The sequence below is a fragment of the Mus caroli genome, unplaced genomic scaffold (assembly GCF_978045245.1).
Source record: "Mus caroli unplaced genomic scaffold, Mus_caroli_1 scaffold_9, whole genome shotgun sequence".
Classification (NCBI taxonomy): Eukaryota; Metazoa; Chordata; class Mammalia; order Rodentia; family Muridae; genus Mus; species Mus caroli.
In genome coordinates, this window is record NW_028227264.1 from 102,884,806 (window position 1) to 102,912,223 (window position 27,418).

At 36.2% G+C, this 27,418-nt stretch overlaps 1 protein-coding gene across 2 annotated transcripts in view; it reads right to left on the reverse strand.

Moving 5' to 3' along the window:
• Positions 1-27,418, reverse strand: part of Lrriq1 (leucine rich repeats and IQ motif containing 1) — a 202,095-nt gene that overhangs the window by 113,955 nt on the left and 60,722 nt on the right. For both annotated transcript variants that reach the window (XM_085843122.1, XM_085843121.1), the window contains exons 15-18: positions 24,670-24,849; positions 21,907-22,344; positions 13,483-13,684; positions 7,131-7,250 (exon numbers count right to left, since the gene is read on the reverse strand). In XM_085843122.1, the coding sequence (XP_085699248.1) occupies positions 7,131-7,250; positions 13,483-13,684; positions 21,907-22,344; positions 24,670-24,849 (940 nt within the window). The remainder of the gene's footprint in view (positions 1-7,130; positions 7,251-13,482; positions 13,685-21,906; positions 22,345-24,669; positions 24,850-27,418) is intronic.

Here is a 27,418-nt window from a genome sequence, read left to right on the forward strand (position 1 = left end):
AACTATCATCTGGAGTATAAAATAATATGGGGTTCTAAATGTCAGGATTAGTCAGAGGGTGCTCTTCAGTTATCCCATAGGAAAGTTCTATGTAGACAAAAGTGTTAAATGCACAAAGTTCTTGCTGGTTGACATGAAGTTACTTTTGTCTGGAACCCTTAATTCCTCTACAAGCATCCAGAAAGTATGCTAATATAACGTGTTATATTATATGTGAGAAACTTCATATACCTCAAAGTTCTTGACACTTAATAAATTTGCTAAACTATATTTAATAAAACAAAAAATAGCTGATGGTGAGAAGTGTCTTTGGTTAACCATTTTCTATACACCATGATATTTAAGGCCTAAAATCATAGTAGACTGGCATGGGTATCTGATTCTAGGTAACTGGTCAAGCTAGTTGTATACTTATTTCCTTTTGGTAACTACAATAGAAGTATTGAAATGCATTTCTAACAAGCTGTGTGGTCACGTTGCTTTCATGTAGCTATTCTGGCATGAAGCATGGCATCTACTATGGTATAAGCATTCAGCAATTCCTGCTAAAAATAGAATAAATTTGAATTGGTTCTATAAGAATATATTGTGATGTATCTCTTAAATGCAGAATTTGGCTCAAAATATTATTCTTCTGATTATTTGGTTATATGCTCTGAAGTTAGAAGGCAATCTTAAAATAATGCCAATGGAAAGGAAGTAAAGAAAAGCAAAGGAAACCTGCAATGGTTTCCTAATGAGTATTTGCTTTATATTATGTATTTTCCTAAAGAGTTGAAGGACTGGCTCTGTTGGCACAGTGTTTGGTATGAGGGCTTGATTTTGGAACTCCAGCATCCACATAAATGTTAGACATGCTAGTATCAGTAATAATAGTGACAGGAGCATATGGGGAGAAATTATTCCATTACATACCTATATAATACTGTCAAAAAACCAAAATTAATAATAAAAACAATCAAACTGTACACTTTAATTGAGTAATAGCATAAATTAAATTATAAGTTCAATAAGTGGGCCAAAATGATTAAGATAAAGTAGGAAATATTATTAGTGAAATACATGATAGGCCAAACGCAAACATCTAGATAAAAACCGAGGCTATGTTTTAACACTGAATTTGGCAGTGAAGTTTTTTAAAATACCAAAAATCACAGGCAACAGAAGAAAAGATAGACAAATCAGACTGCATTGAAATAAATATTTCTATATAGCTCAGAAAATAACAAAGTAAAGAAAATCCACATAACAGAAAATATCAGCAGCCAAGTAGTGATGGTGCATGATGCTAATCCCAAGCTTCAGGAGGCAAAGTAGGTGGATCTCAGGGTTAGAAGTCAGCCTGGTCTACAGATTGAACTCCATGACAACCAGAAGTACACAGAAAAATCCTGTCTCAAAAACCAAAGCTAAACTAAAATAAAGGTAAAACAAAATAAAATAAAACAATATGCAAACTACACATCTGGTAAGGAGCTTGCAGCTAAGATGTTAAAGAAATTCAGAATTATTCCCCAGGAATATGTGTACAGACAGTGTTTATCTAGGATGTATGAGACCTGAAGACCAGTACTTAGCTCTTGAAAAACTAAATCAACAAGACTTTAAGCCTACACATGTAAACATATAGCTAGATTTAAAAAAATAAACAAATGGTCTGAGCGGATGCTCTTCAAAAGTACACATACAAAATGACCAACATGGTTCTGGGAAAAATGCTCAACATCATCATGTTCAGAAAAATGTGCATCAAAAACACCATGATGTGGCCCTGCATGCAGAAGAGATGGCTAGTAATAAAAAGGCATATGATGAAAACCATACAACAATGTATGAGAAATGAGCTCTCTCACATTATTGGGGGGAACATAAATGACTATAGTCCATATTAAGAAACAGCATAAAAATCTCTATAAACTAAAAGTTGAACTAAAAATAGATTAAATGACCCAACAGTTTCTCTACTTGGTATGTATTCAAACGAAATGAAATCAATGTGTTAAAGAAATGCATGGGCCTCGTGTTTAGTACAGCACAGGGCATAATAGTTAGGATATGAAATCAACCTAAGTATCCACAGTAAGTGTACAAACTAAATGTGCTGTCCATGTATGGAATTGGATGGCATTTAGCTAATAGAAATGATAGAAACTCACATGCACCAGGACAGATGAACCTGGAGGGCATGGAGTGAAAACAAAACAAACAAGAACCCCCTTGCCATTGTACTCATCTATGTGGAATCTAAATGAGGTGAGTCATAGAGGAAGAATAAAATAATGATCTCAGTCTGTAAGGTGAGTCAGAGAGGTGAGAAGAGATGCTGGTCAAAGGGTCAGTTAGTTTGGAAGTTGGAGTGAAAGTTTGGAGAATAATGTGCTTGCTGCTGAAGGATGAAGATCAATGTTCAGAATCTCAGAGCTTATTTCAATGCTGACCTTGATGGCTTGTCTACAATATCAGCAAGCAGGAAGGGGAAACGAGGAATCTCTGGATCAAGCTATTAGCCAGAATAGGCAAAATGTGATATCTGAGTTTTACTAGAAGCCTACACTCAATATAAATGGAGGGTGACTGAGGTGAATACCTGGTGTCAATCTGGATCCTTTATGCAATGTTCATTCCTATACATGTGAACATGCATACACATATGATGTATACATATGCATAAACAAAAATTAACTTATATGAAAATTCAGTTCATTACCATACAACATGACTAATACTTAACAACATATCACCTTCTCTGTAAAGTTCTAAGCAGATGACAAAGAGATTCCCTCTACAAAAATAAAAATTTCTTTCATTAATGCATATATTAGCTAAACTTAGTTATGAAAGAAAATTCTTGAAAGACATGAACCACAAATTTAAGAAGACTTGACTTTTCTTAAACCAAGCAGGGAAATTTGAAGTCAACTATGCAGAGGTTAAACAACAACAAAAATAAAAACAGAAAACAAACTTAAAAGAACTTGACAATCTGTCAAATTTCACTGAAAGTAGAGTAAATATTAGGGAGACCCTAATGAGCAAAGAAATATAATCACAGGGTTATTAAGGAAAAAATAAAGAGTTCAGACAAGGCCAAAAATCAAGTAAAAAGCAAATGATAAAAGGAAAAGAAGAAAAGCAAAAATATTTGATTAATGTAAAAGAAAGGGTCACAAGAAAGCTGAAAAATTGAACACAAAACATATAGAACAAATTGGAGAAAAAAAGAAAATATCCCTAAAACAATTAGTTAAGCAGAAAAACTAGCATAAAAGGGAAATATGTATTCCAGATGGTTCAGTGATACCATGACTTAATTATCATAGATATTTATGCTCCAAAGATATTTTAAGCTAACCAAAGCTTCCAAGAGGTGGGAGACCCTCTGGAATTTACCAGAGAACAGGGAGGTGAGAGACTCTCAGGACTCAAAGGGAGGGACCTACTGTGAGGAGAGGGATTTCGCAGAGCCCGCCTCCAGTAGAAAGACAGAACATCAAGTGGAGGGATAGTATTGTTATCCCATAGTCAAAAACTGACCCAGTATTGTTCCTGTTTCAAAGAACTACAGGGACATAAATGGAGAAGAGCCTGAGGTTTTCCTCAGGAGATCCAGTGACAGGACCAAATTGGGATCCACCTCAAGAAAGGCTACAAGACCTGACACTATTACTGATGCTATGGTGTGCTTACAGACAGGAGCCTAGCATGGCTGTCCTGCAAGAGACCCATCTGGCAGCTGAAAGAGTCAGATACATATACTTCCACCTAGCCAATGGACAGATGCACCCCTGTGATTGGGTTAGAGAAAAGCTAGAAGAAGCTGAGGAGGAGGGCAACCCCATAGGAAGACCAGCAGTCTCAATTAACCTGGACCGCAGAGATCTCTGGGACATTGAGACCAGTGAGCCACCAATGAGACAGCATTTACGAACTGATAAGAGACCCTGACACATATAAAGCAGAGGACTGCCTGGTCTAGCCTCAGTGAGAGAAGATGAGTCTAACCCTTGAGAGACTTGGTGCTTCAGGGACTTGGGAGGTCTGGTGGTGTTGGGGTGGGTAGATTGGGACATCCTCTGGGAGACAGAGGAAAAAGTATGGGAGGAGGAACAGTCAGAGGGCTGACCAGGAGGGGGATAATGGACTGTAAAAAAAAAGATTAAAAAACAATAAAAAAAATACCCATAACCACAAGATTTTAGCATTGTTTTCTTGGTAATGCCCAGGTATCTAGTGGAACAGAGGAAAACTATTATAAGAAATCAGCTTTTTCACAACAGTCTGTGCTGGCAAATGGTTCAATCAGTAACATGCTTGCTGTTCAAACATGAGGACATGAGTTATAATCCCTAGCACCTACATAAAACTACTACTGTGGACCACCCATGTGATCTCACTGCATCTCAGCAGCTGCAGAATATTCCAAGGGGATCTGTTAGCCATCCTTTCCCATTAGTAAGTCCTAGATTCACTCATAGACCCTATCTAAAAATTATGTTGGAAAGCAATATAGGATGGCAGCTACAATAGCTGACATTTTCCTCTGTTCTGTACACTTGCCCACAACCACACACACACACACACACACACACACACACACAGATGAAAAATAGTGGAAATTTACTTGCTTGCAGAATATGACATAATTTTCCTTGTTTTCTAACTATGTATATGCATTTGTATGTATCTGGGTTTGTGCACATGACTGGAATGCTCTTGCAGTCCAACAGAGGAAGTCAGTACAGGTTCTTTGGAGATGTTTTAATGGTTGTGGTTGTAAGCCACTGGTTAGTGGTCCTGGGAATCCAATGTGGATTGTCTGGAAGATCATTATTTGGCTCTGAACCACTGGACTATCTCCCCAGCTCCATTCCTTTTATATTTCCATTGAATATATCTCTAGACATGTATGAAAGTTACCAAACCTACAGTAAATTCTTTGTGAAAATAGAAAGACAAGAATCATATCAAAACCAATGTATGAGACCAAAACAGCCTACACGCCAAACCAAACCAAAACAAAACAAAAAATTGACAAGGTAAACATTTAAAACAAACCATAAAGAAATTTTATAAGTGAAACTACTTATATGACCATAACTACACTATAATTAACTTGGTTTGCTCAAGAAACGCAGTTATATATTTTATATATTAAAGTCAAACATATATAAATATATAGATATCTATTTTGATCAAATTAAAAGAACTCAAGCTTTATGACCACTTTCATTGTAATCTATAAATATTAGGAGAGGTAACACAGTCCTAATGTATAACATTTCTACAGAAGGAAAATAGGAATCATTTTACTTAGAGAATACATGTTAAAAGTTTTTATATTGAAACCAGAAAATGGAAAAAAGATGTTTGTTGTGATCACTCCAATTCAAATTTGAATAAACATAGTAATCAAGATAATAAAGCAAAAAAGTTAAACCAGGTAAGAATAAGAAATAAAAAAAGAAGACAGATTTTCCTGTTTGTAAATTACATAGTTATACATATAAGCTGTTTAGAAACTTTGATAAATTATCCACTAAGTTAGGAAGTAATTTCATCCAAGTATATGACTAAAAAATTAATGTGTGAAAACAAATAAAACTTATAGAGATGTCGTTAACATGTGAATATACCAAATACCAAGGAACCAATTTAAGCAAACTACACTGATGACTATAAAAGAAAACATCATACTTGCTTTTAAATGTAGACAACTCAGAAAGTTTTTATCTTTCTGTTGGCAGTATGGTAACAGAGCTGAGCCTGGTATCTCATACATGCAAGGCATCATAAAGTAGGATTTCCTGCTTTGAATTAACTATTAATATATATGATTCAATGAGAACACAGGTTCTGATCCACTCATATCTTCAAAAATTCTCTAATTTATTTTTGAAGACCAGCAGAGGGAAATTTACAATGGTAGCTAAACTAGAATGATATTACATTTGAGCTATTAATATGCTTTGAAAAGCAATTAACCTATTTTCAAAATAACTGACATTAATCATTAGAAAAAATACTTTTCCAATGACAAATAACTAATTCTCACCAATGTGTCACTATGTTAAAAGGCAGTCGTGGAATTGCAATAACCTGTTGGGGCCATTGAGTAGAAATAGATCAGAGACCCTATCATGTACCACTGGGAACATGAAAGCAAGGTCATCATCAAGCCCTATATTTACTGTTTTCTTGTATACATAAACGCATAGCTGTGATAAAGTTTAATTTATTAATTATTTATAAGAGGTTCAAAACAATATTGAATAATAAATCAGGACAAACATTCTTAGATGATATAATAAAGTTGCCAGTACAATTAATTTTGCACTTCCAATTATAACTACGAAATAAGCAAATTTGAATACAGTCATTCTAGTTATGTATGGTTTGGCCTGATAATTAAAACAGCATGAAGTAGCTTGTGAGCAGGTATGGCATGTGCTGTAGACATAGAGCACAAACAGTAAAGCAGACCTCTCATACTCCAGGTCAGGGTTGAGACTGATGGTTGGAGACACCATCACCCTGCTAAGGATTTTGCACAATTGATAAATTGCTTACCTATATCTGGAATTTTTCCACTTCATATTTTCCTAGCACAAATAAGTGGGGAGTTTTATATTCACTTAACATATCATAATCATGAAATACAAAGAGTTAAGGAATTGCTCCATTTAAAGGAGATGAAAGAAATTTGCCACCTGCAATTCAAGCTTACTAAGACTCATACTAAAAGATGGGACAGGTGCAAGTTTGAATAAGGTCAAATACATGATAGTGTTCTATCATGCTTTTTCCTGAAGTTTCCTATGTGGATAAGTAAGGCTAACCTTCAGAGAATCTGGTCCAAGAGGACAAAATATCTTGTAGCCATTCCATTGCCACGTTATAGACTGTATAAACTAGGAGGGCAGATTAGGAAAAGAGTAGAAAGTAGCAGTGGTACCCATCTTATAATATTACTAACCAACCTTGAACGTGGCTCAGAATACACAAAATGGCCAGGGCGTCTCCAAGGGTGATGTTACCTACAACATCTGCAGCCACTAGCTAAGGAGTTACCATTAAACCTCTCTAGAAAAGTATTCCTGGAACAATATTTGTTTGATGCAGTTGGCACTTACCTCATCAAATTCAAAATCCTCTAAATCGATTTCTTCATACTCTTCTCCAGATTCTTCATCTTTGATAGCCTTTCGGGCGGTCGCCAGTTTCTTTCGTAAAATAAAGCCCTTCCAAACTGCCTGAACAAAAATGCGAAGTATGTGATGCAGGGTTACAGATCAAACCCTAATCCTGATTGTCTATGTTATCCCATTAGGTAGATAAAACATCTTAGAACTTAGTTTAATGGCTCAATAATCTGTTTTTTGAACTTTATGTGACATGTATGACTGCAAGATAAATTAAATAACCCCGCGTGTCTGAATCTCTCGAGACTTCCTTCATGGTAAGCAGAGACGAATCCTTAACCCTCCCTCTACTGCACATGGAGGTCAACCAATCAATTATCTGACAATTCCTCCAGGACTCATTCTGAACCAAGAAGAAAGACATTTTTAAAAGGTCAAATTTGCTCATTTTCAAATCGTTATGTTTAAAGTAATACTAAGCTCATTTAGAAAAACCCCAGTGTATTTCAATGATCATGTTAGGGAGATGGTATCATGGCCCAAAATAAATTAGTTTCAGGGAAAAAAATTAAGTCAGCACAGAATAATGGAACTAGTAAAACTAAAAAAATGAATAACCCTGGAATAGAGAAGCTCTCCCACCTGTGTCCCAGGTACAAAAAAGCTCCAAACAATAGATGGTGTTCATATAAAGCTGGAGAGTGTGCATTGGGGTACAGGAGGTATCAAACCAATGGTGAGGTACATGGACATATTAAAATTATAAAATTAATTTTTTAAATAGTTATATATAAAACTGTTAAATGATACATCAGTAGAAGCTCAAATTTTCCAGCATTTGGGGGATCAAGACTGGATCTTGGTGAGGCCTGAGGTCAGTCTAGTTTACACAGTGAGTACGAGGCCCTGTCTTGAAAACTAATAAGATAAAGCTTTAATTCTCTAAATAATCAACATTTGTTTATTAAATATGGGTTTGAAACTATGTGCATATTCAAAATAACTGTTAAAACTGAAGTATTAAAAACTAAAGTAAATATATATGATCTAACAAGAATCAATTAGAAAATGAAAATATGATTTACACTGGGTGTACAACTCTACAAGTTATTAAGGTCATTTTTTAATGGATTTATTTCATTGTAAACTAAAAAAACACACCCCAAAGACAAATTTGACTGCAAAAAGTATTTTAGAGCAGTTTTATAACATTAATATTGTTGTCATTTTTGCTACCCTGAGAAACAGAATATCCACAGTGAGTGGACTGTATCCAAGGATAGATATAACCCACATCTGCAACAACCACTCTCAGAAGTCAGAGGACATACTTCTCGGAAAAGAACCCAGGAAGCTGAATCAAAACCGAAGCAATTGGCCAAGAACCATTGAGAGTGGTGAGCAGACTGATGGCTTCCATGCTTTTATCCCTGTGTAGGACTGACTCCCTGAAGGGTGCTCCCTATGCTTTGCCGACTAATCAGCTTGTCCCAGCACTAGGTCCCTTCAGGACCCCTTTCTACAGCAGCAACCTCCAATCAAAACATTTCTGATGCTTTCTACTTCCTTGACTATAAAGCAAACCCATGTTATTCTCCAACTTTGAGAGGGTGGAGGAGAGAGAGAAAAAAATAGATGAGATGAATATATAGAGTTGAATAAATTTTAAAAAATTAAAGTCTTAAATGTAATTTTAGGATAACTGGATGAACCAGCGGTGTGAAGGATCGATCAGTAGCTGTCATGTAGTTCATCATATCTAAGTCTGGGACAGGAAAGACCATTGATTTGGAACTTTATGAAATCTCTCTCATGTGCCATGCACAGATGGGACAGCTTAAAGCATGCAAACAAGCCTATTTGAATGGACTTTCTATTCTAATAGTGGTAGGGACTGAAAATAGACAAAATAAATACAGCAAATGCACAGAAGCTGAAAGAGATAAAGTATAATAATGGTCAGGGGCAGGAAAGCAATGTACGACAATTTCATTATAGAAAGAGAATATCCAAAGACTCAATGTATAGATGTGCACTGCATCCCCATCCTATAGGTAACCTATGAAAATTAAAATGTCAAATATTTCTTCAGGACACATTCAAACATATAGAAAAGTCCTGCAATGCCTGGCACTTTTTGGACAAACAGAAGCTGTGCTAAACAGATTATTATTAATAACACTGTCAGTGCATACGGTTATGGGCAGAACGATGAGAACGTTAATACAGGCAGACACAGGACATACAGTCCCTCACAGTGTCACTACTGTATCTGTAGCTATGGGATTTTTAACAAATGAGGAATCAAGTCCTTAAACCTCTTTCTTCATCATGACTCCCCTATTTTCTCTGACAGGGTAATGAATATTCTCTAGCTTGATTCAGCCAGGAAGGCAGAGATTAATGGTTGAATGAGTTACTGAGTATTTAAGCACACAGGCCCACAGGTATCCATTATTCACATTTTGATGTTGACATTGAATTCTTCCTCTCAACCTTGCGACATTCTTCTCAAGTACTGTCTTTTCTATCACTTTCATTTCCTGTCCTGCCTTCTCTGAATAGAAGAAAGTTGTTTCTAGCAAATCTCTCCAGTAACAGATACAACTTTGCTTCCCCCAACATAAACTTAGTAGTAGTAAAAAGTAAGGTTGAGATGGTTGTGGTGGTATTTATTTGCATGTATCCTCATATCTGGAAGTCTATTGCAAGCCCATCAGGAATTTAGAGCTAGCTTTGACAACATAATGAGGTAGAAGCCAGAATCATTAGTTTATCTCAAAATACAAACAACAACAATCCCTTCAGTTTCCATTCTCAGATACTTCATTTCCAGGATAAGCATGTATTACGTCTGAGAGTGCAAAAGGGACTATATTCTCCTTTATTTTTTAAACTTTTTCTTATTCTTTATTTCTTGCTAATATATATTTTACCTAACCTATGGGTTTCTAATTGAGCTTAGGATTTCTGACGATTAGCACCACATTTCCAGTTAACTCTGTTGCTCAGTAGGATTGGCACTGCATGAAGCCACTTTAGTTTATACATTTATACCCATGGAAAATAGTCACATAGACTTAATCAGAGGCATCTTTCTTCCCAGTGATCTGCAATCAAAGTAGAGACTGATCGATGCATAAGGTGCTGAGAACGAATAATTATTGAGTGTACATACTTAAGTTATGTATGCCATCTCCTTCAAGGGTCAAGGCATAACACAGAAGACTGTAGAAAGACAACAAAAGCCTGGGTTCATTACAGAAGGGGCTGGAAAATGTTCCCTGGGCAATCTAGTGCCACTGTAATCACAAGGTCTAAACAACTATTGTGACTTCACTGGGTCAGCATGTGAATGGACCAACCAACAGCCAAGCAAAGATGGAGAAATTAGTTAAGGGACAATATCCCTCACTAGTGAACTATTTTATATAGGTAGATCCAGACTTTATAAAACTCCAATGGAGATTTGCATTCCAGTGGAAAGACAGATGATCATGGTCATCCTATATGTTAAACACTAACAAAAAACATAAAATTATACATGATTGCTATATATTAAATTATATAATGTACATATAATAATAAATGTGAATTTTTGTATAGTAATGATCATATGTTGAAGGATAATTGATCATACTATGAACCCTGAGATTGCATATTTATTGAAAAATCCTGTTTCTAGTTGTGGTGTGGCTCAGCCCTTAGCATGAATCTTTAATCTCTTTGGCTAGAATACAAACATGCCCTTATTACACACTTTTAATTCCAAACAATGAAATAAAGTTAGTTTGCATAAGGATGTTCTGATATTTGAGAGTGATATCTAATTGCATGTCAAGCAAAGTGAAAAATCAGAAAAAAATATTTGACAAAATAGAATATGCCCAACTCTGACAGGGAGAGGAAAAGGAAGCTACTTAAGAAAGAGCAGTACAGAGAAGAGAAAAGAAGGAGAAGGTAGGTTTACTAGGAGAGCTGTACAAAGACAGGTTACAGAGAGAGAACAAGCTACGCACAGATAAAGACAGAAGAAAGACTAGACGATTTGAACAGATTGCTAGAGTTAGTGTGAGGTCAAGGAGAGAGAGAGAGAGAGAGAGAGAGAGAGAGAGAGAGAGAGAGAGAGAGAGAGAGAGAGAGAGAGAGAGAGAGAGAGAGAAGATTGAATCAGTCAGTTTGCAGAGAAGTGTGAGACAGAAAAACTGAGTTGAATCAGTCAGTGAGAGTTATGAAAAAAATAGAAAGGCTGAGCTTAGTTTTACAAGTCAGAAAGTCATGTGACATTAAAGATCATATAAAGAGGCTGAAGACACGCCTCGGCAGTTAAGAGCACTGACTTCTCTTCCAGAAGTTGTGAGTTCAATTCCCAGCAATGACATAGTTGTTGGCTCACAACCATCTGTAAAATGGGATCTGATGCCCTCTTCTGGCACATGCAGATAGGGTACTGATATACATAAAATACAGCTCTCCTAGTAAACCTACCTTCTCCTTCTTTTCTCTTCTCTGTACTGCTCTTTCTTAAGTAGCTTCCCTTTCCTCTCCCTGTCAGAGTTGGACATATCCTATTCTGTCAAATATTTTTCTGATTTGTCCCTTTGTTTGACATGCAATTAGATATCACTCTCAAATATCTTAGAGATCATGTAAAGTTAAAAGAGAGTTGATTGATATATTTTTTAGTTGCTTTTGTTTTTAATGGTGAACTACATTGTACAAAACGCTTCATTGAGTAAATAAAATAAAAAGGTAATCAAGTTAAAATTTATTTTGAAATCTGATCTTGATGGTGCTAAGACAAGTATTTCACCTGTTTATTTGCCTATTTATTTATTTAGCCAATTAGCACACAATGTAGTATTTTTCCCTCTGGCATTTTACTGAGTGTTTTCTTTTGATTGAGTCACCTTTCCCCTATTCTCTGCCATTTTGCACTGGGCCCACTGGATCTATCCTTCTACTCCCAGAATTCCTCCTTTCACCCTCACTTCTTGACTTCTAAGTTTTTAATTAAAGCAGGCATTTGAAGAACTTTACATTTTGTTACACTTTTGAAATATATTTCTAGCATAGCTATCAATTTGTTCAAATTACTAGCTTTCACTAAAATCTTAGAAGATTTGAGAAATAGATTGTGATTGTAGTGCTTGGGGAAAGTAATTTAAAATCTCCCCTTTAAAAATTGCTCAAGGCCAAATGGATTCAGTATACTATTCTTCCAGACCTTCAGAGAACTCACATCAGTACCCCTCAAGTTATTCCATAATCAAAAAGAAAGGAGCATTTCCAAATTCTTTCTATGAAGAGTTCTTTTTATCACTCCAAATACCAAAACCAAATATGCATCAACAACAGAATGATAGTCCAATCTCTCTAATTAATTATTAATATAAATGTAAAAATTATCAATAAAATACTTGCACACTAAATTCAGAAACACATCAACAAGACCAATTACAATCAAGTCCTTGTCATTTATTGATGTATGAATTGTTTAACCTATGTATATGACATAGCCTCAAGGACAGAGACAATCAACTTAGGCTACTGCTTTCTGGTTAGTTTTGTATTCTGCTACTTTGCTGAAAATTATTATTAGCTATAGGAAAACTACTCGTGGATTGAGTGGATAATTAAAAAGAGAACATAAACTGGAGAGGGAAAGGTGAACAGGGACATGGAAAGATGAAATGGGGTCTGGGTTTGATCAAAATTTGTTATACACACATATTAAATTCTCAATTAAAATGAACTAAAAGCAGGTAAAAATAAATGGAAAGGTCTAAAAAAATTAGTAAATTTCCTTTATATCAACTACCAACATACTGAGAAACAAAGCAGGAAACAATCCATTTTCTAATAAACTCATAAAATATCTTGAAATAAATCAAATGAAAGAAGTAAAGGACTTAGTACAATGAGAATTTTAAAAACCATTGTATGGGTTAGCTTCAACAACACTAAAGTTCATAGTATTTCAGATTGAAGGACTATTATTTACAGTCTTGATAGTCAGCGGAACCACACCCCCTGTTACCTAGCTTGCAGCCTGTAAATCCAAGCAAGTGTGAAATAAACTCAATAAACTTTAAAACACTGAGCAAAAAAAAAAAAAATGAGAAATATATTTTTTATGACTAACTCTGCTATCAAAAGTTTGAGCCGGGTGGTGGTGGCGCACGCCTTTAATCCCAGCACTTGGGAGGCAGAGGCAGGCGGATGTCTGAGTTCGAGGCCAGCCTGGTCTACAAAGTGAGTTCCAGGACAGCCAGGGCTATACAGAGAAACCCTGTCTCGAAAAACCAAAAAAAAAAAAAAAAAAAAAAAAGTTTGAATTAACCTGAATATGAAGAGCAGCCTTCTCCCTCTGTTCTTGGATATTCATATTAGTTTTTCTTCTTTCTTCATTGGAAGTAGTCTGATTATTGATGAAGGGATCTTGCAGGGGTTCTGTTGTGCTAGGATGCATTTCTGCAGAGCAATTAATCTGTCTGTGTACGATGTAACTACGCCATTGTGCTTGGATTACCATAGCTGCCTTGCTAAAAACAGAAAGAGGAAACTATTTTAGTGTACATGAATACCCAGAAAGTAAATAAGAGATCTTGATAAGATGCTGAAAATATGAAAATTCTATATATCACAGGGAAACTACACTCAGGGGATCTCAGGAATATTGGTGTTTATATTGGACCATCAACATGCTAGCAACATTTGGTATGCCATTGCAGGTGAGAATAATCTTGCAAGGCTCCACCCCTAAATGAAGACCTGCAGATAATAAATTCCCGAGGAAAGAGGGTAGATTAGTATTATCCAGGAGCGAGCCCTTGATAGGTTATCTAATCACATATTGTAAGTCCTAGATGCATGGGAACATCATTAAATGGAGAAATCAGGTTGTATTTATACACACACACACACATATATATATATAGTTACAAATTTATAAATTTGGTAATGGGTAAAGGAGACATAGAAAGAGTTACAAAGGGAGAGGGGGAGTGAAAATTATATGAATACAACACTCTTGTAAAAATTTAAAACCATACAAAAATGGGGGTCTTTGTAAGCCTGTATATAAATATAAACAACCTTATTTAAAATCTTATTTAAAAACAAAATTCCTTCTTTGTTTAAAGATAGTCATAAATGTAAAGCAGTAGGGATATCCAATCTGAAAGAGAGAACGAGCCAAAGTTGAGAGAGGGATTTAGCTTCAGAAAGATTTTTAATTTTTTAAATAGCTTTTAAGATGAAAGACATTATAGAGATTCTTCTACATAATGGGGGCATTGTTCCAGAGTGGGTAGGGATGGTAAAGAAGAAGGGTCCCAAAAGTATAGAAACCAATATGGGCTTGGCAAAGGAGGGTTAGCTGCTTGTCACCATGTGTTGTCTTAGGAAGGAAGAGAAAATGACATTCTTCACAGTCTTCATAGCAAGAGGAAAGACCCTAGGAGGTGTTTTACCAGCTTCGCTTCACTTCTTGGACACTTGAAAATGCTCTGCTCATGTATTCGCCCACTAGGACGTTCTAACATGTCCTAGCCCATGGCTATTTGCAAATTTTAGACACTAAGTTCCTTTCCTGTGTTGGAATTAGTTTCCTTTCTCACAGCTTATTATAGGAATTTTTACAAGGTATAATGAAAGTGATAGCAATTCTATCTTAACTTCTTGTAGGATTTCTGTATTTGATTTAAAAGGTATATGAAGAGGTATTCACTCCTGAACATTTCATTGACAGAGTTTGCAATAACTTTTTGCTTGTTTGGCTGGGCTGAATGATATGCTCCCCATAGTTGAGCATGCAATACCAAGTCTCCAGATTTTAGGTGCACACTCCCAGCTTTCAGTTCAAGACATCACGACTCCCTGATGCCCTGTTGTCTTGATCTAATGATGTTGGACTCTTATCTCTTTGGTGCCATTACCGTTAAATAAACCCCTTGATTATGGTACATTCTCACAATAGAAAATTATTTATAAAGAAGTTGGTACCAGGGAGTGGGCTACTTCATGAGGAAGATAAAATAAGCAAGTGGATTTTGATGGAATCCAGATAACTTTGAGACTTTGAACTACAATAGTGTTTGAATGCTGTAAACAGAAATTAGTGGGCCATCTTCGAGGAGCTTAGGCACCCAGGCTGATGAGGTTCTGAGGAGAGCAATATTAGCAACTGGATTAGAAAATATCATGGTTATATTTTGGCAAAAACTGTCACTGCTTTTTGTCTTTGTCCTAAGCATCTTCTGAGGCTTAATCTAAAAAATAATGGTCTAAATTCCTTGGCAGAGGAAACTGTAAAATAATTTAATATTGATCCTGCCTTGTAGTTACTACGAATCACTATAATTCAGATCTACAATGAAAAAGATCAAGGGGGCAGAAAGAAATATACAGTTTGAAGAGAAAAAAAAAAAAAGAACAATATTGAGGCCAAGGCTTGTACTTAGAGAAGTCAGGAGACCCAGGGGAGGCTTGATTTGCTTTGGAACAAAGGGAAGGGTATCCAAAGGGCAAAACCATTCAGCCCAGCTTCTAAAGTCCAAAAGCAGAACTCCTAAGGAATTTTATGCTCTGAGAAATAAACAGCAAACAAAAGCTTCTGCAAAATCATTCAAGGGGCCAAAGATGTATCCCAACCTGTCAAACCTCCCTCCAAAACCCACTGATGGGCACTGCCAACTGAGAACCCAGTATTCAAATGTCTGAATCAAGGGAGTCATATCCAAACCAACATACTCCACCCCTCTTGTGTCTCAGGATCCTGGCTATATTGTGATGAAAATGTATTTAGTGTGATGCCAAAATCCTCATAATCTTTCGATCTCAATACTTGTTAAAAGGCCAAAGTCTCTTCTGAGACTTAAGGCAATCTCCTAATTGTAAATCCCTGTGAAATAAATAAATAAATCAATAAATATTACATACTTCAAACATATAATGGTTTTCTCACGTGATGCTGGCTTTAGAGTCATGAAAGATATACAAATTATGGAGTCATGGGATTTTCTGGCCACTTTAGAGAGCTGAATGAGGTGAAGCGCATGGCAGGGCAGTCATGTGTGGAGGCCTCCAGAAGCTATTTCTGAAGCTGTGAAAGTCAAGTCTTGGTTGCTGTGGATATACTGGTAGATGATGGAGCATGGAGCCGTGGCATATATGCTAAGGAAGCTTCACGTAATGAGAGTACCAGCCCAAAGAGATATTTGGGTTGCTGGCAGCAAGGGTGGGATGAAGGAGACATAGAGTACTTTGACATTAGAAATGGAGCTGTAGAAGGATGCCCTGCTAGATTTTATCCTTGCTTTGGTCAAGTATGTCTTTAGTATGCCCTCTTTGGAATGCCTTTTGTAATGGTAATGTCTATCCCGTGCCATTTTATGTTGGAAGTATGCAATTTGCTGTTTAATCTTACAAGAAGCTACAATTAGGAGATTTTTTTGGTCTCCAAAGGGACTTTGGATGTTTAAACAGTGTTGGGACTAAAAGACTATGGAGACTTTGAAGTTAGAATAAATGCATTTTATAGTAAGAGATAGCTATGAGATTACTGGTGCTAGGGAACAGAATGTGGTGATTTAAATGGGATGTTCCAAGTCTTAGAGTTTTGAATATTTGGTCCCTAATTGGTGGTGCTGTTTAGTTAGGAAGTATGGTCTCACAGGAAGAAATCACTGCGGACAAGTTTTGAGTTTTTAAAAGCCATGTACTATTCCCAGTTTGCTTTATTGGCTTCCTGCCTGTGCTTTACAATGGTGCTCTAAGCTTGATGCTTTGGACACCATGTCTATATGACGTTACATTTCCCCACTGAGGTGATGATGGACTCTATCACTCTGGAACTCTAAGTCCCTAATAAGCACTTCCTTTAAGTTGCTTTTCTCATGGAAATTTAGTAATAGAAAGAGAAATTAGCACAATTGTTAAAATAAATGTAAATTTCTCTTTCCTTATGATATTCATCTACCAAAAAAAATGGCATTAAGTAATAGAGTCTCTCAGATACAACCATGTATTTTTTTTCTCAAAATATATTTGAAGGGAATTAAGATGCATAAAGAAATTATTTTCTATTGGTGCTTTACTTTTCCATCATGATTTCAATAATCACAATCATCATCACCACCATCACCTTTATCACCATCAACATCATCATCATTATCCCCAGCACCTTTGTCACCACCATTTTACTTACAGCCAGCATAATCCTCCTATCTGTTTTTGCCACGAACATAAGATTGAAGTTAGCGGCTAAAACTTCTGGTCAAATCTAAGTCATACATATGTAGTAGTTTGCATGAGAAGGACCCTAATAAGCTAATGTATTCAAATATTATGTCTTTATTTAAGGACTCAGTTTTAGGAGACATTAAGAGGTGCAGCCTTGCAGAAGAAATTGTGTCGTGAGGACTGGGGTTTGAAGTTTCAAATCCCACACAAGTCCAAGCCATCCTCTCTAACTTCAACTTTCTGACCAGACACAAGCTCTTAGCTACTACTCCATTGCCATACCTGCTTGCCTGCCACCCTGCTTCCCATCATGACAGTCAGGGACTCTCCCTCTGAAACCTTAAGCAAGTCACACACTCAATGCTCTCTTTTGTAAGCTGCTTGATCATGGTGTCTCTTCATAGCAATAGAAAAGTAACCAAGACAACATAGTTTTAATATTCAGGAAAATATTGTAATTTCTGAAAATCATTTTTACCTTGTAGAATAAACCAAAGTTCATAAAAAGTGCTAAAGATTTAAATCATGCTTATGCAACACTTTTTTCATTCATTCATCTTTTGAATGAAATTAAATGAGGGTATCTCAAAAGAATATGATTCAATATAATATAATAGACATAATAAGGAAAATAAACCTGGTATAATTGTGCATTACTGTAATCAGAGAATTTGGGAGCCTGGAATAGGAAGTTTCTGGGTAAAAGGCCTACCTGAGATAGATAAGGGGATCTCTGTAACAATAAAAAGGAAATAGAGTTAGCCCAGATATCCAGCAGTATATGAGTAGATAGTAAAATATGGTTATACATGCACCAGAATTTTATTTGAACATATAGAAAAAGGGGTAAGACTTATAGGAAAACATATGAATCAAGAATTATTATATTAAGATAACTATACCTTAGAAATATACATGGCATGTTTTCTCTTATATTAGGATCCCAGTTTTAGTGCTTATATACATGTATGTGTGGGGGAATGAATGTGACGATGAATCCATGAACAAAAATGCAACATGTTGAGGTTGGGGAGGAGGATAACAGAAGATTTGACTTGGAAGTGGACAGGACTCATCTCAAAAATTTTAACCCAGAATTGTTCCTGTCTAAAGGAAATGCAGGCACACACACACACACACAAAATGGAGCAGAGACTAAAGAAAATGCCATCCAGAGACTACCCCACCTAGGGATCCATCCCCTCTGCAAACAACAAACCCAGACACTATTGCTGATGCCAAAAAGTGCTTGCTAACAGGAGCCAGGATTAGGTGTCCTCAGAGAGGTTCTATCAGGACCTGACTAATACAGATGCAGATACTCACAGCCAACCAGTGGACTGAGCATGGGGACCCCAATCAAAGAGCTAGGGGAGGGACTGAAGAAGCTGAAGGGAACTACAACCCCATAGGAAATAACCAGACCACCTAGAGCTCACAACGTCTAAACTGTCAACCAAAGAGTAAACATGGAGGGAGGCACGACACCAGATACATATGTAGCAGAGGATGACCTTTTCTGACATCAATAGGAGGGCAGGCTGGATGCCCCAGTGTAGGAGGATGCTAGCTAGCACTCTACAGCATCTTCAGGCAGGAGTGGGTGAGTGGATGGAGGAACACCCTCATAGAGGCAAAGGGGATAAAGGATGGGATGGGGGGTTTGCGGAGGGGGAATCAGGAAGAGAGAATATTATTTGAAATATAAATGGATAAAATGATTAATAAAAGAAAGAAAAAGAAAGAAGACAAGAGGTTAAAAGAGGTGACAGAACCATGAGAAGGAAACAAAATCAGTTGATGTCTTAAAATGCCAGAGTAAATTCTAATTTGTTGTATGTAAAGTTAAAGTATTTTTTTTAAAACTAATGGTTAGGATGTAGCTCAGTGATCGAATGCTCGCCTAATATGTACAAGATCTTGGATTCAATGTCCAACACTGAAAAAGAAAATGTGAAGTATGAGCAGTAAAAGCTAAAAGGCCTTTTAGAAAATACATAGACATTCATAGGCAAATGGATGGAACTAGAAAATATCATCCCAAGTGAGGTAACCCAGTCACAAAAGAACACACATGGTATGCACTCACTGATAAGTGGATATTAGCTCCAAAGCTCACAATACCCAAGCTACGATTCACAGACCATATTTAGCTCAAGAAGGAAGACCAAAGTGTGGGTGCTTCAGTCCTTCTTAGAAGGGGAACAAAATACTCAGGGGAGGTAGAGGGTGGAAGGGATTTGGGAGGAAGAGATGAGGAGGAGGAAGAAAAAGGGGGGCAGGATCAGGTATGCTAGGAGGCAGGTGATATACAGAGGGTCAGAAATTTGAACAGAGGTATATAGCAATGGGGGAATGGGGAACTGTGGGTTAGCCACTCCCAAGTGCCAGATGGCAGGAAAGCAAGAGTCTCCCAGGACCCAATGGGGATAAGATTAGCTGAAATGCCCAACAAAGGGGAGGGAGATCCTGTAAAGACCATATCCAGAAGTTAGGCAAGGCCTCAGATTCAGGGATGGGGCCAACCACTCATCTCCAAATTTTCAACCCAGAATTTCTCCTGTCTATAGAAAATACAGAAACAAAGTGTGGAAGAGACTGAAGGAAAGGCCATCCAGAGACTGCCCAATCTGGGTATCAGTCCCATATGCAGACACTAAACCCAGATACTATAGCTGATGCCAAGAAGTGCTTGCTGACAGGAGCCTGATACAGCTGTCTTCTGCGAAGCTCTGTCAGAGCCTGACAAATACAGAGTCAGATGTTCACAATCAAGTATTGGACTGAGTACAGGGTCCCCAATGGAGGAGTTAGAGAAAGGACTGAAGGAGCTGAATGAGTTTGCAGCTCCATAGGAGGAACAATATGAAGTAACCAGTGCTCCCAGGGACTAAACCACCAACCAAAGATTACAAGGAATTTCTCTGAGTGAAACTGAAGTAAGAATCACTCTTCACCATACTGAAAGAAGGAAAAAGGCTGACTGTAGGTTTTTCTCAACATGGAATCACAGGATTGTTGAGAAAAACAGCTCTGTTGTCATCAGATTTGTTTTACTGAGGGAAAAATCATGAAGTAAAAAGCTGTCCTCAGCTTAGTATATGAGATTCTCCCTTGGGAAAGGGATGTAAAGTGGGCTGGATCTCCTGAAGCCAAATGCAGCAAGCTTTGACGTCTTTTTTATTTTCTTTGTTGTTGTTCCTGTTGTAGCTGTTATTGTTGTTCCCTTTTAGGTCTTTGGTATAATCTCTATTTTCTTGTCTTCATTAATACATGTTAAAATCATTTGGCTGTTGTCTTTATCATCTGTCAAGAAGATCTAAGTACAGATCATTGTAAAGTCTTCATAAACAACATTTGGAGATAAATAAGATAAATAAAGATAAATAAGCAACAACAACAAACCAAGAAGATACAAAGTTGGAGTGGGGGCTAGAAGGAGGGTCAGCATCTAGGAAGTGCAGGATGGAATTCTCAAAAGTTATCAAAGTATTTTTAATATTTTTACAGTAGGAAATAACCATCTTATGTACATCTGAATGTATCAAGCAAACATATCTTCCAGAAAAAACAAATCACTGTTTCCACAGACATCTACTGGAATAAAGATAGGAAAAGCAAAACAGCCCCCATGCTGTTGGCTCTGGTCTGTTTAGCACCAATCCTTACAGGAGAAGCTGAATCTTGCTGACCTGACACTAAGGCTAAAAGTACAGAAAACCATGAAGTCAACGGCCAGAGTCAAAGCCATCCTTACTGGTTCAACAGTTACAGAACTCCAGGAGATGTTTTAAGGAATGTACTGCTTACTAGGGATCTGATGTGATTAATTAGCTTCCAGAGCTGTTATGATAGAGAAATCTATGACATATACATGCAAAAATCTCACATACATACTTATTATATGTTTACTAGATCAGTGGAAATTATAAAGACACATTTCAGAGGATGAAATAATTTGATTATTTGGAAATTATTTTAGGATATATTCTAAATTTTATTAAAATAATTTTATGTATTTAGAAGTTTGGAAGCACAAAAACAGTTTCACATTCATTCAAAATTAAATAACCCTAGGTAACAAATTAAACCTGCCTAAATTTAACCAAATTAAATTCTACTATGATAAGTTTTTTCGTGCATATTATGAAAAGGAGTTAAGGGAATCAATATAACAATAGTATAGATTTAAATTACCTAGTTACCAGGTTTTTACCACTGACTATGATCAGTTATCAAAAATAGTAATCATGGTTCTCTTTCTGGGGAGCTGTCAGTGGAAACCAGCACTTGCTGAGAAACACCAGGAGCGATATTCGTAAGAACCCACATAACGAGCCAGGGATAACCATATGGCACCTGTAATCCCACTGCTGCAATAGACCAAGACAGTGATAGGACATGACACCCAGTGTCCTGTGCCTGCATGAGCATCCACATCCACATGTGTGCACGGCATACATGTACTCAGCACACACATCCAAACAGTAGATAGAACATCTATTACAGAAAAGGGTCTTACGTTGGTGAACTTTGTTCAGCATTGTGATGCTTACTCATTGGAGAATCGGCCATCTTCATTTCTAGGAATGAGGCTCTGCTGTTGGAGAGATTACTGATCTTACTCTGCTCACTCTTCTGCGCCACAAGCTTTCCCTGATTTCTTCCTTTCAGTTCTTCACAGTGTGGTACAGAAGGTCTGAAGACAGTGTCCAAGAGGTTTGGAGAAGTAGCTGGTGAATCTGCATCACAACTGTTAGTCTGAGCGTGAAGGGCCTTGTTTTGCAGTGTGCTGTCAGTGTTTGAAAAGTCTGGATGGTTTTTGTTGGTTTCTGCTGCAGACCTCTCAGTGGTATTGACATCCCCTTGTTCATGTGCACGTCTGCATTCATGACTGAGTTTCATTAAGTCTTTATAGTACTGTGAGAGTCTGTCTGCAGCATGCAGAGTGAGAATGTCCCTGAACAGATAAAAAAATAGGAACATTGACTAAGAACAAGGATACACACACAGAACTTTGGCTAAATTTTAAAAATAAAATTTAATATGTGGCCAAAGAAGAACTTAAAATTGGGAATATTTTTCATTAGAATTTATTTCTAATCATCTATATACCTTTTAATATTATTTTGAGCAAAACTCAAAACAGTGATTTATTATGATCTGTGTCAATCAAGGTAAAATGTCTGAAAATTTTAGGTCCATTATGATTTGTTGTATTTTTGTTGAAAATGAGAAAATAATTCAAAGGTTTTGCTATCATAAGCATGAGAAATAATGACTGTAAAAAGGTGGAGAAGTTATTCATGAACTAGAACTATTTTCTACACTGACTCTTGTGATACAGAATATTCAAATTGGATGGTCAAAGATATATTTTGGGAAGTCTTTGTTTCTGTTTTTCCACGGACAACTGTTATCCACGGCAAAGATAACAAGTGCAAATGCCTAAGGTCCTCTTGACCAATGGCTGTATATTTTGGGTTTTATTCCTATGTAATTTATCCACGTTCCACCTACTCATTAGAAAGCCTGCATAAATGCAGTATTTTGACCTGCCTGACCTCCATTCTTAGTCACGCTTTTATCCTCCATTATTCCTGCTTACTTACGAGGATGCAGCTCACTTTACCCTGGTGTATTGTGCACAAGGTACTCTATTCCATCCCTATCCCAGAATAAAGATGTAAATAAGTAAGTTCACTATTTGAAGACTATTTTATGGATATAGTTAAAATATAATAATAATTTGCTTTACTATCTCTTATAACATAAAAATTATTTACAGATATGACAATTTTCATATTAATTACCCATATATTCACAAAAATTTCTAATGGAAAAGGAGCTGATGTTAGAGAAATATGTTCGATAATGTAAATAGTGACAACTGAGATGTGACTTAGACTCCTAGACATTCTCAGAGCAAACTGACCATACCAGGTGTCTATCCCTTTGAAATGATCAATCCTGAAAACATAAACACAATGACAATATACAAACTAAGTTTCATTATGTACTTAGGAGTGTGTGTGTGCACGTGCCATGTGTGCACATGTGCATGCATGTGCATGTACATGTGTGTACATCTTATGTGCTCATGCTATTGCTATTAATACACACACACACACACACACACACACACCATGGTAATAAATACTAAATAAAAAGGAGTCCATGCATTTAAAAAAGGTCTTTGTGTCTTTCTCTCTTGGCTAACAATTTGTTATAATTATTTAGCAAATATTTTAGAGAACATGATGAACTCTGGCTCTAGACCTTTCCCATTCACGGAGGTGCATGGGAAGGCTTGGAGTAAGGAAAAGAAATAAAAAATGATGTAATTATATTATAATCACAAAATTAAAAATGGAAGAAGAAATAGCTTAGTAATTACCTGAAATATTAGGTAGGACATATTATTTTTCTCTTTATATTGGAACTATATGTGAAACAATCAACTATTATTCAAAAATACTAATGCCCATGTCTTTTCTAGGCCAATTAAAAATGTTAAATTCTGTTATACAAAGATCATTATAATTTATCCATTGTAATTCATTAAGAATTTGATGTCCCAAAAAATGAAATGGGAGCTGTCCTTAAAGCTGTTGTCTGTCTGTAGAATCCATTCTTCTAATTGGCTGCCTGTCTGGCCTCAGTGGGAGATGATCCACCTAGTCCTTCAGAGACATGATATGCCAGGGTTGGGGAATACACAAGGGCCCCCCCACACTGTGGAGAAGGGGAGGGGCATGTATGAGGGAGAGACAGGGGTATGGGTGATGATCAGGATGTAGACTGAAAAAAATAATTAAGGAAAGAAAAATAATTCAAGGTCAGAAAAAAAAGTAATTGGTTTTTGATATCAGATTATAATAATTCCCAGCTTTTGTCCTTGGTGCATGTAGAAACACAGGCTTTCTCCACTGTGATGACATGGTAGAGTAACATGTAATATAGCACATGGTATGTACATCACATGCTTTCAAAGCTACCTTATTCCCTTGTAACAATAAATTCTTAGAGGATACTCAATCTTATGAAAATTATTGTTTAAAAATTATTGTTAAAATAAATTTATAACTATTACATAATTATGTTCAAAGTACATATTGACATATTTTAAGATATAAATGATCTTCAGAATAATACTACAGATAGAACAATGCCCAGACATATTGCTTCTAATCAAACTAGTGTCAATGTGGTAATTATATATTTAATCATGTGTTTATATTGCATTATTTCTTTAAATACAATAGAAGGAATATTAGAACCTTACCTCTTCTGTGTGATATACTTTTCAGGTAATAAGTTGAACTCTTGAAGCTGGTACTGACAAAGTGCCAAGAAACATCTTAAGTCTTGATGATAGTACTCTTCAATATGGACATTGGCATAAGAGTTCAGCATGTCACCATTGAGGACTCTCAGAGCAGGTAATGTTTTAAGTATAGAATCTCTATTAGAAACAGGGAAGAAGTTACTAATTTTGATAAGGACTTGTGTTTTAAATAAGAATGAATTTCACATAACAAGCATAGAATGTTTATCTCAGAAAATGTGGTTGATTTTTCAGAGGACTGTAAATACTCAAAACTGTAAAACACTGTCATATACAACACTGTCTTGCAATGAATAATAACCTCAAATTGCAAATGAGAGAACCAATGTTAGAAACTTGGGCCAAAATTTGCAAAACAAAAAGGCTATCTTATTAAAAAAATGATGAGAGAAACTTCATCTTATAATGATAATAGTTTTGAAAATTGCTCTTTATAGTAAAGGCAAAATTTTATTGAGTCTCATTAAGATATAGTGTCAGTAGTGTTAAAACAGGATGGAAAAGGTTTGGTTTTATATGATCAAAGACATCTAAAATTATATTGTCTCTTGAGTTGCTAAAGATTGTAATAATATACCTTTTGAGGCTTGGGCTAAAAAAACAAATCAATTTATAATGCAAAAGTCAAGAACAGGACAGATAGCAAGCGCTGAGGATCAAGCTCAGTCATCAGAAGTACTGGACTAAATTTCTCACAAACAAAAGGTGTGTCTGTTTTAATACACTGGACAGTCACAGAGGGAAACTGGCTTGCTTGGACAAGTGAAGCTTATACATAAAGAAATGAGCTCCTCATAGAAAACATGAAACCAATGCCATAGAATAGAGAGATAAAACACATTTATGGATAGGAGTCAAATGTTACCAAAGCAAGAGTTCATCCCAAACTAAATTACAGATCAGGTTGAGTATCAGTCTGAATCCATGAAGGCATTTATCCAATATTAACAGACGAACTCAAATGGAGAGGTGGAAGATCCAGGATACCAAACAACTGAAGAAGAAACAAATGTCAGACAGACAAAATCTGATTTCTAGAGAATGACTGGAGATACAGTATGTAAGATAGCATGGATTAGGATTTGGTGGAGAAGAAAAACAAGAACCAACACCAAAACCAAAACCAACACCAACACCAAAATCAAAACCAACACCAAAAACAACACCAACGCCAACACCAATGCCAACACCACCAAAACGAAAACCAACACCAACACCAAATGAGACAAAAATAGAAACATAGCCTAGTGGATCAAAGGTATGGACATTTACATGAAAAAGTCTCATAGAAAGATTTATGCTTTTAAGAAATGTTAAGTCAAAATGCATCATGGACATAACTGTAAAATGAAAATGTATAGGAGATAAAAGAAAAATGGAAAAAAGAAAAACAGGGTAAAAAAACGAAAAAACCTAGAGCTCTGATAATCTTTTAGATCAAACATAAAAAGAAATCATGATCAAGGGAAAAAAAACATTGAAAAGCTTAATATAATTAAAATTAAAACTTCTAGTATATGGGAAATAAAAAAACAGGAAAATAAAACCTTAAGGGAGAAGAAAATATTTGAGAAATATAAATATAATAAAGGATTATTCAGAATATACATATAAAAATCAAAACAAAGAATAAGACTAATTTAAAAATGAATATGACAATGGAAAAGATACCTTAATGAGGCAGTTTGAATAGGATTGGTCCCCATAGAATAATATATATGAATGATTAGCCAACAGGGAATAGTACTAATTAAAAGGATTAGAAGGTGTGGTCTTACTGGAGGAAATGTGTCACTGGGAGTGGGCTTTGAGTGTTCAAAAGCTAAAGCCAGGTCCAGTATCTCTGCTCCTACTGTCTGTGGATCCAGAGGTAGAGGTTTTACAGAAGACAACTATGTGTATAGATGTGCAGCTTCAGATTCATGACAGGTGTGCAAGTTAACATAGTAATGAGCTACCATGACACATCTTTGACAGTGGGCAAAGCCCAAAACACTGATAACAATCAAAGGACAGGAGAGATCGAGAGCAACAGAATTCTCTTACATTTCTGATATTAACCACAATATGTCACAGGCATTTTTAAGTACAGTTTCACAAATCTGTTGAAAGACTAAATATACTATTCTATAAAATCAAGTAAAAATCCTTAGGATTTATTCAAATGTATTATGAACCCAGGTCGACACTAACCTCTACAATCTATGAACTGATAGCTACTTTATTCATAACAGCCTATACCTGAGAGCAAGCACGTTATCCTTCAGGAGGTGGGGAGAAATGAACTTGTACAGAGGGCTGGGGGATTACTGAGGGCCAAAAAGAAGTGAGCCACAAAGCCAAAGCATGAAAAAAACAAAATTCATACTTAAAGAAAGATGGAAATGTAATGGTGCTTCTTACTGTTTGGTTCTCATTATATGATCCACATGGAAATGTGAAATTATGGAAGGAGGTTAGAAAGAACACTGTCTATCTCAGATTTGGAGACCAGAGGAGCATGGAGTCTGAAGGAAGTGGAATTCTCAATGTGCATTAACATGATCATGCACTTGCCAAAACCCATAGGATATGTATTTAGCAGAGTAAATTTGACATGCCTTTGAGTGACAACACGGTGTCACTATAGGCTTGCCCACTGTAACAAACTAACAATCAGGTGCAAGATATATACAGTGTGGAACTT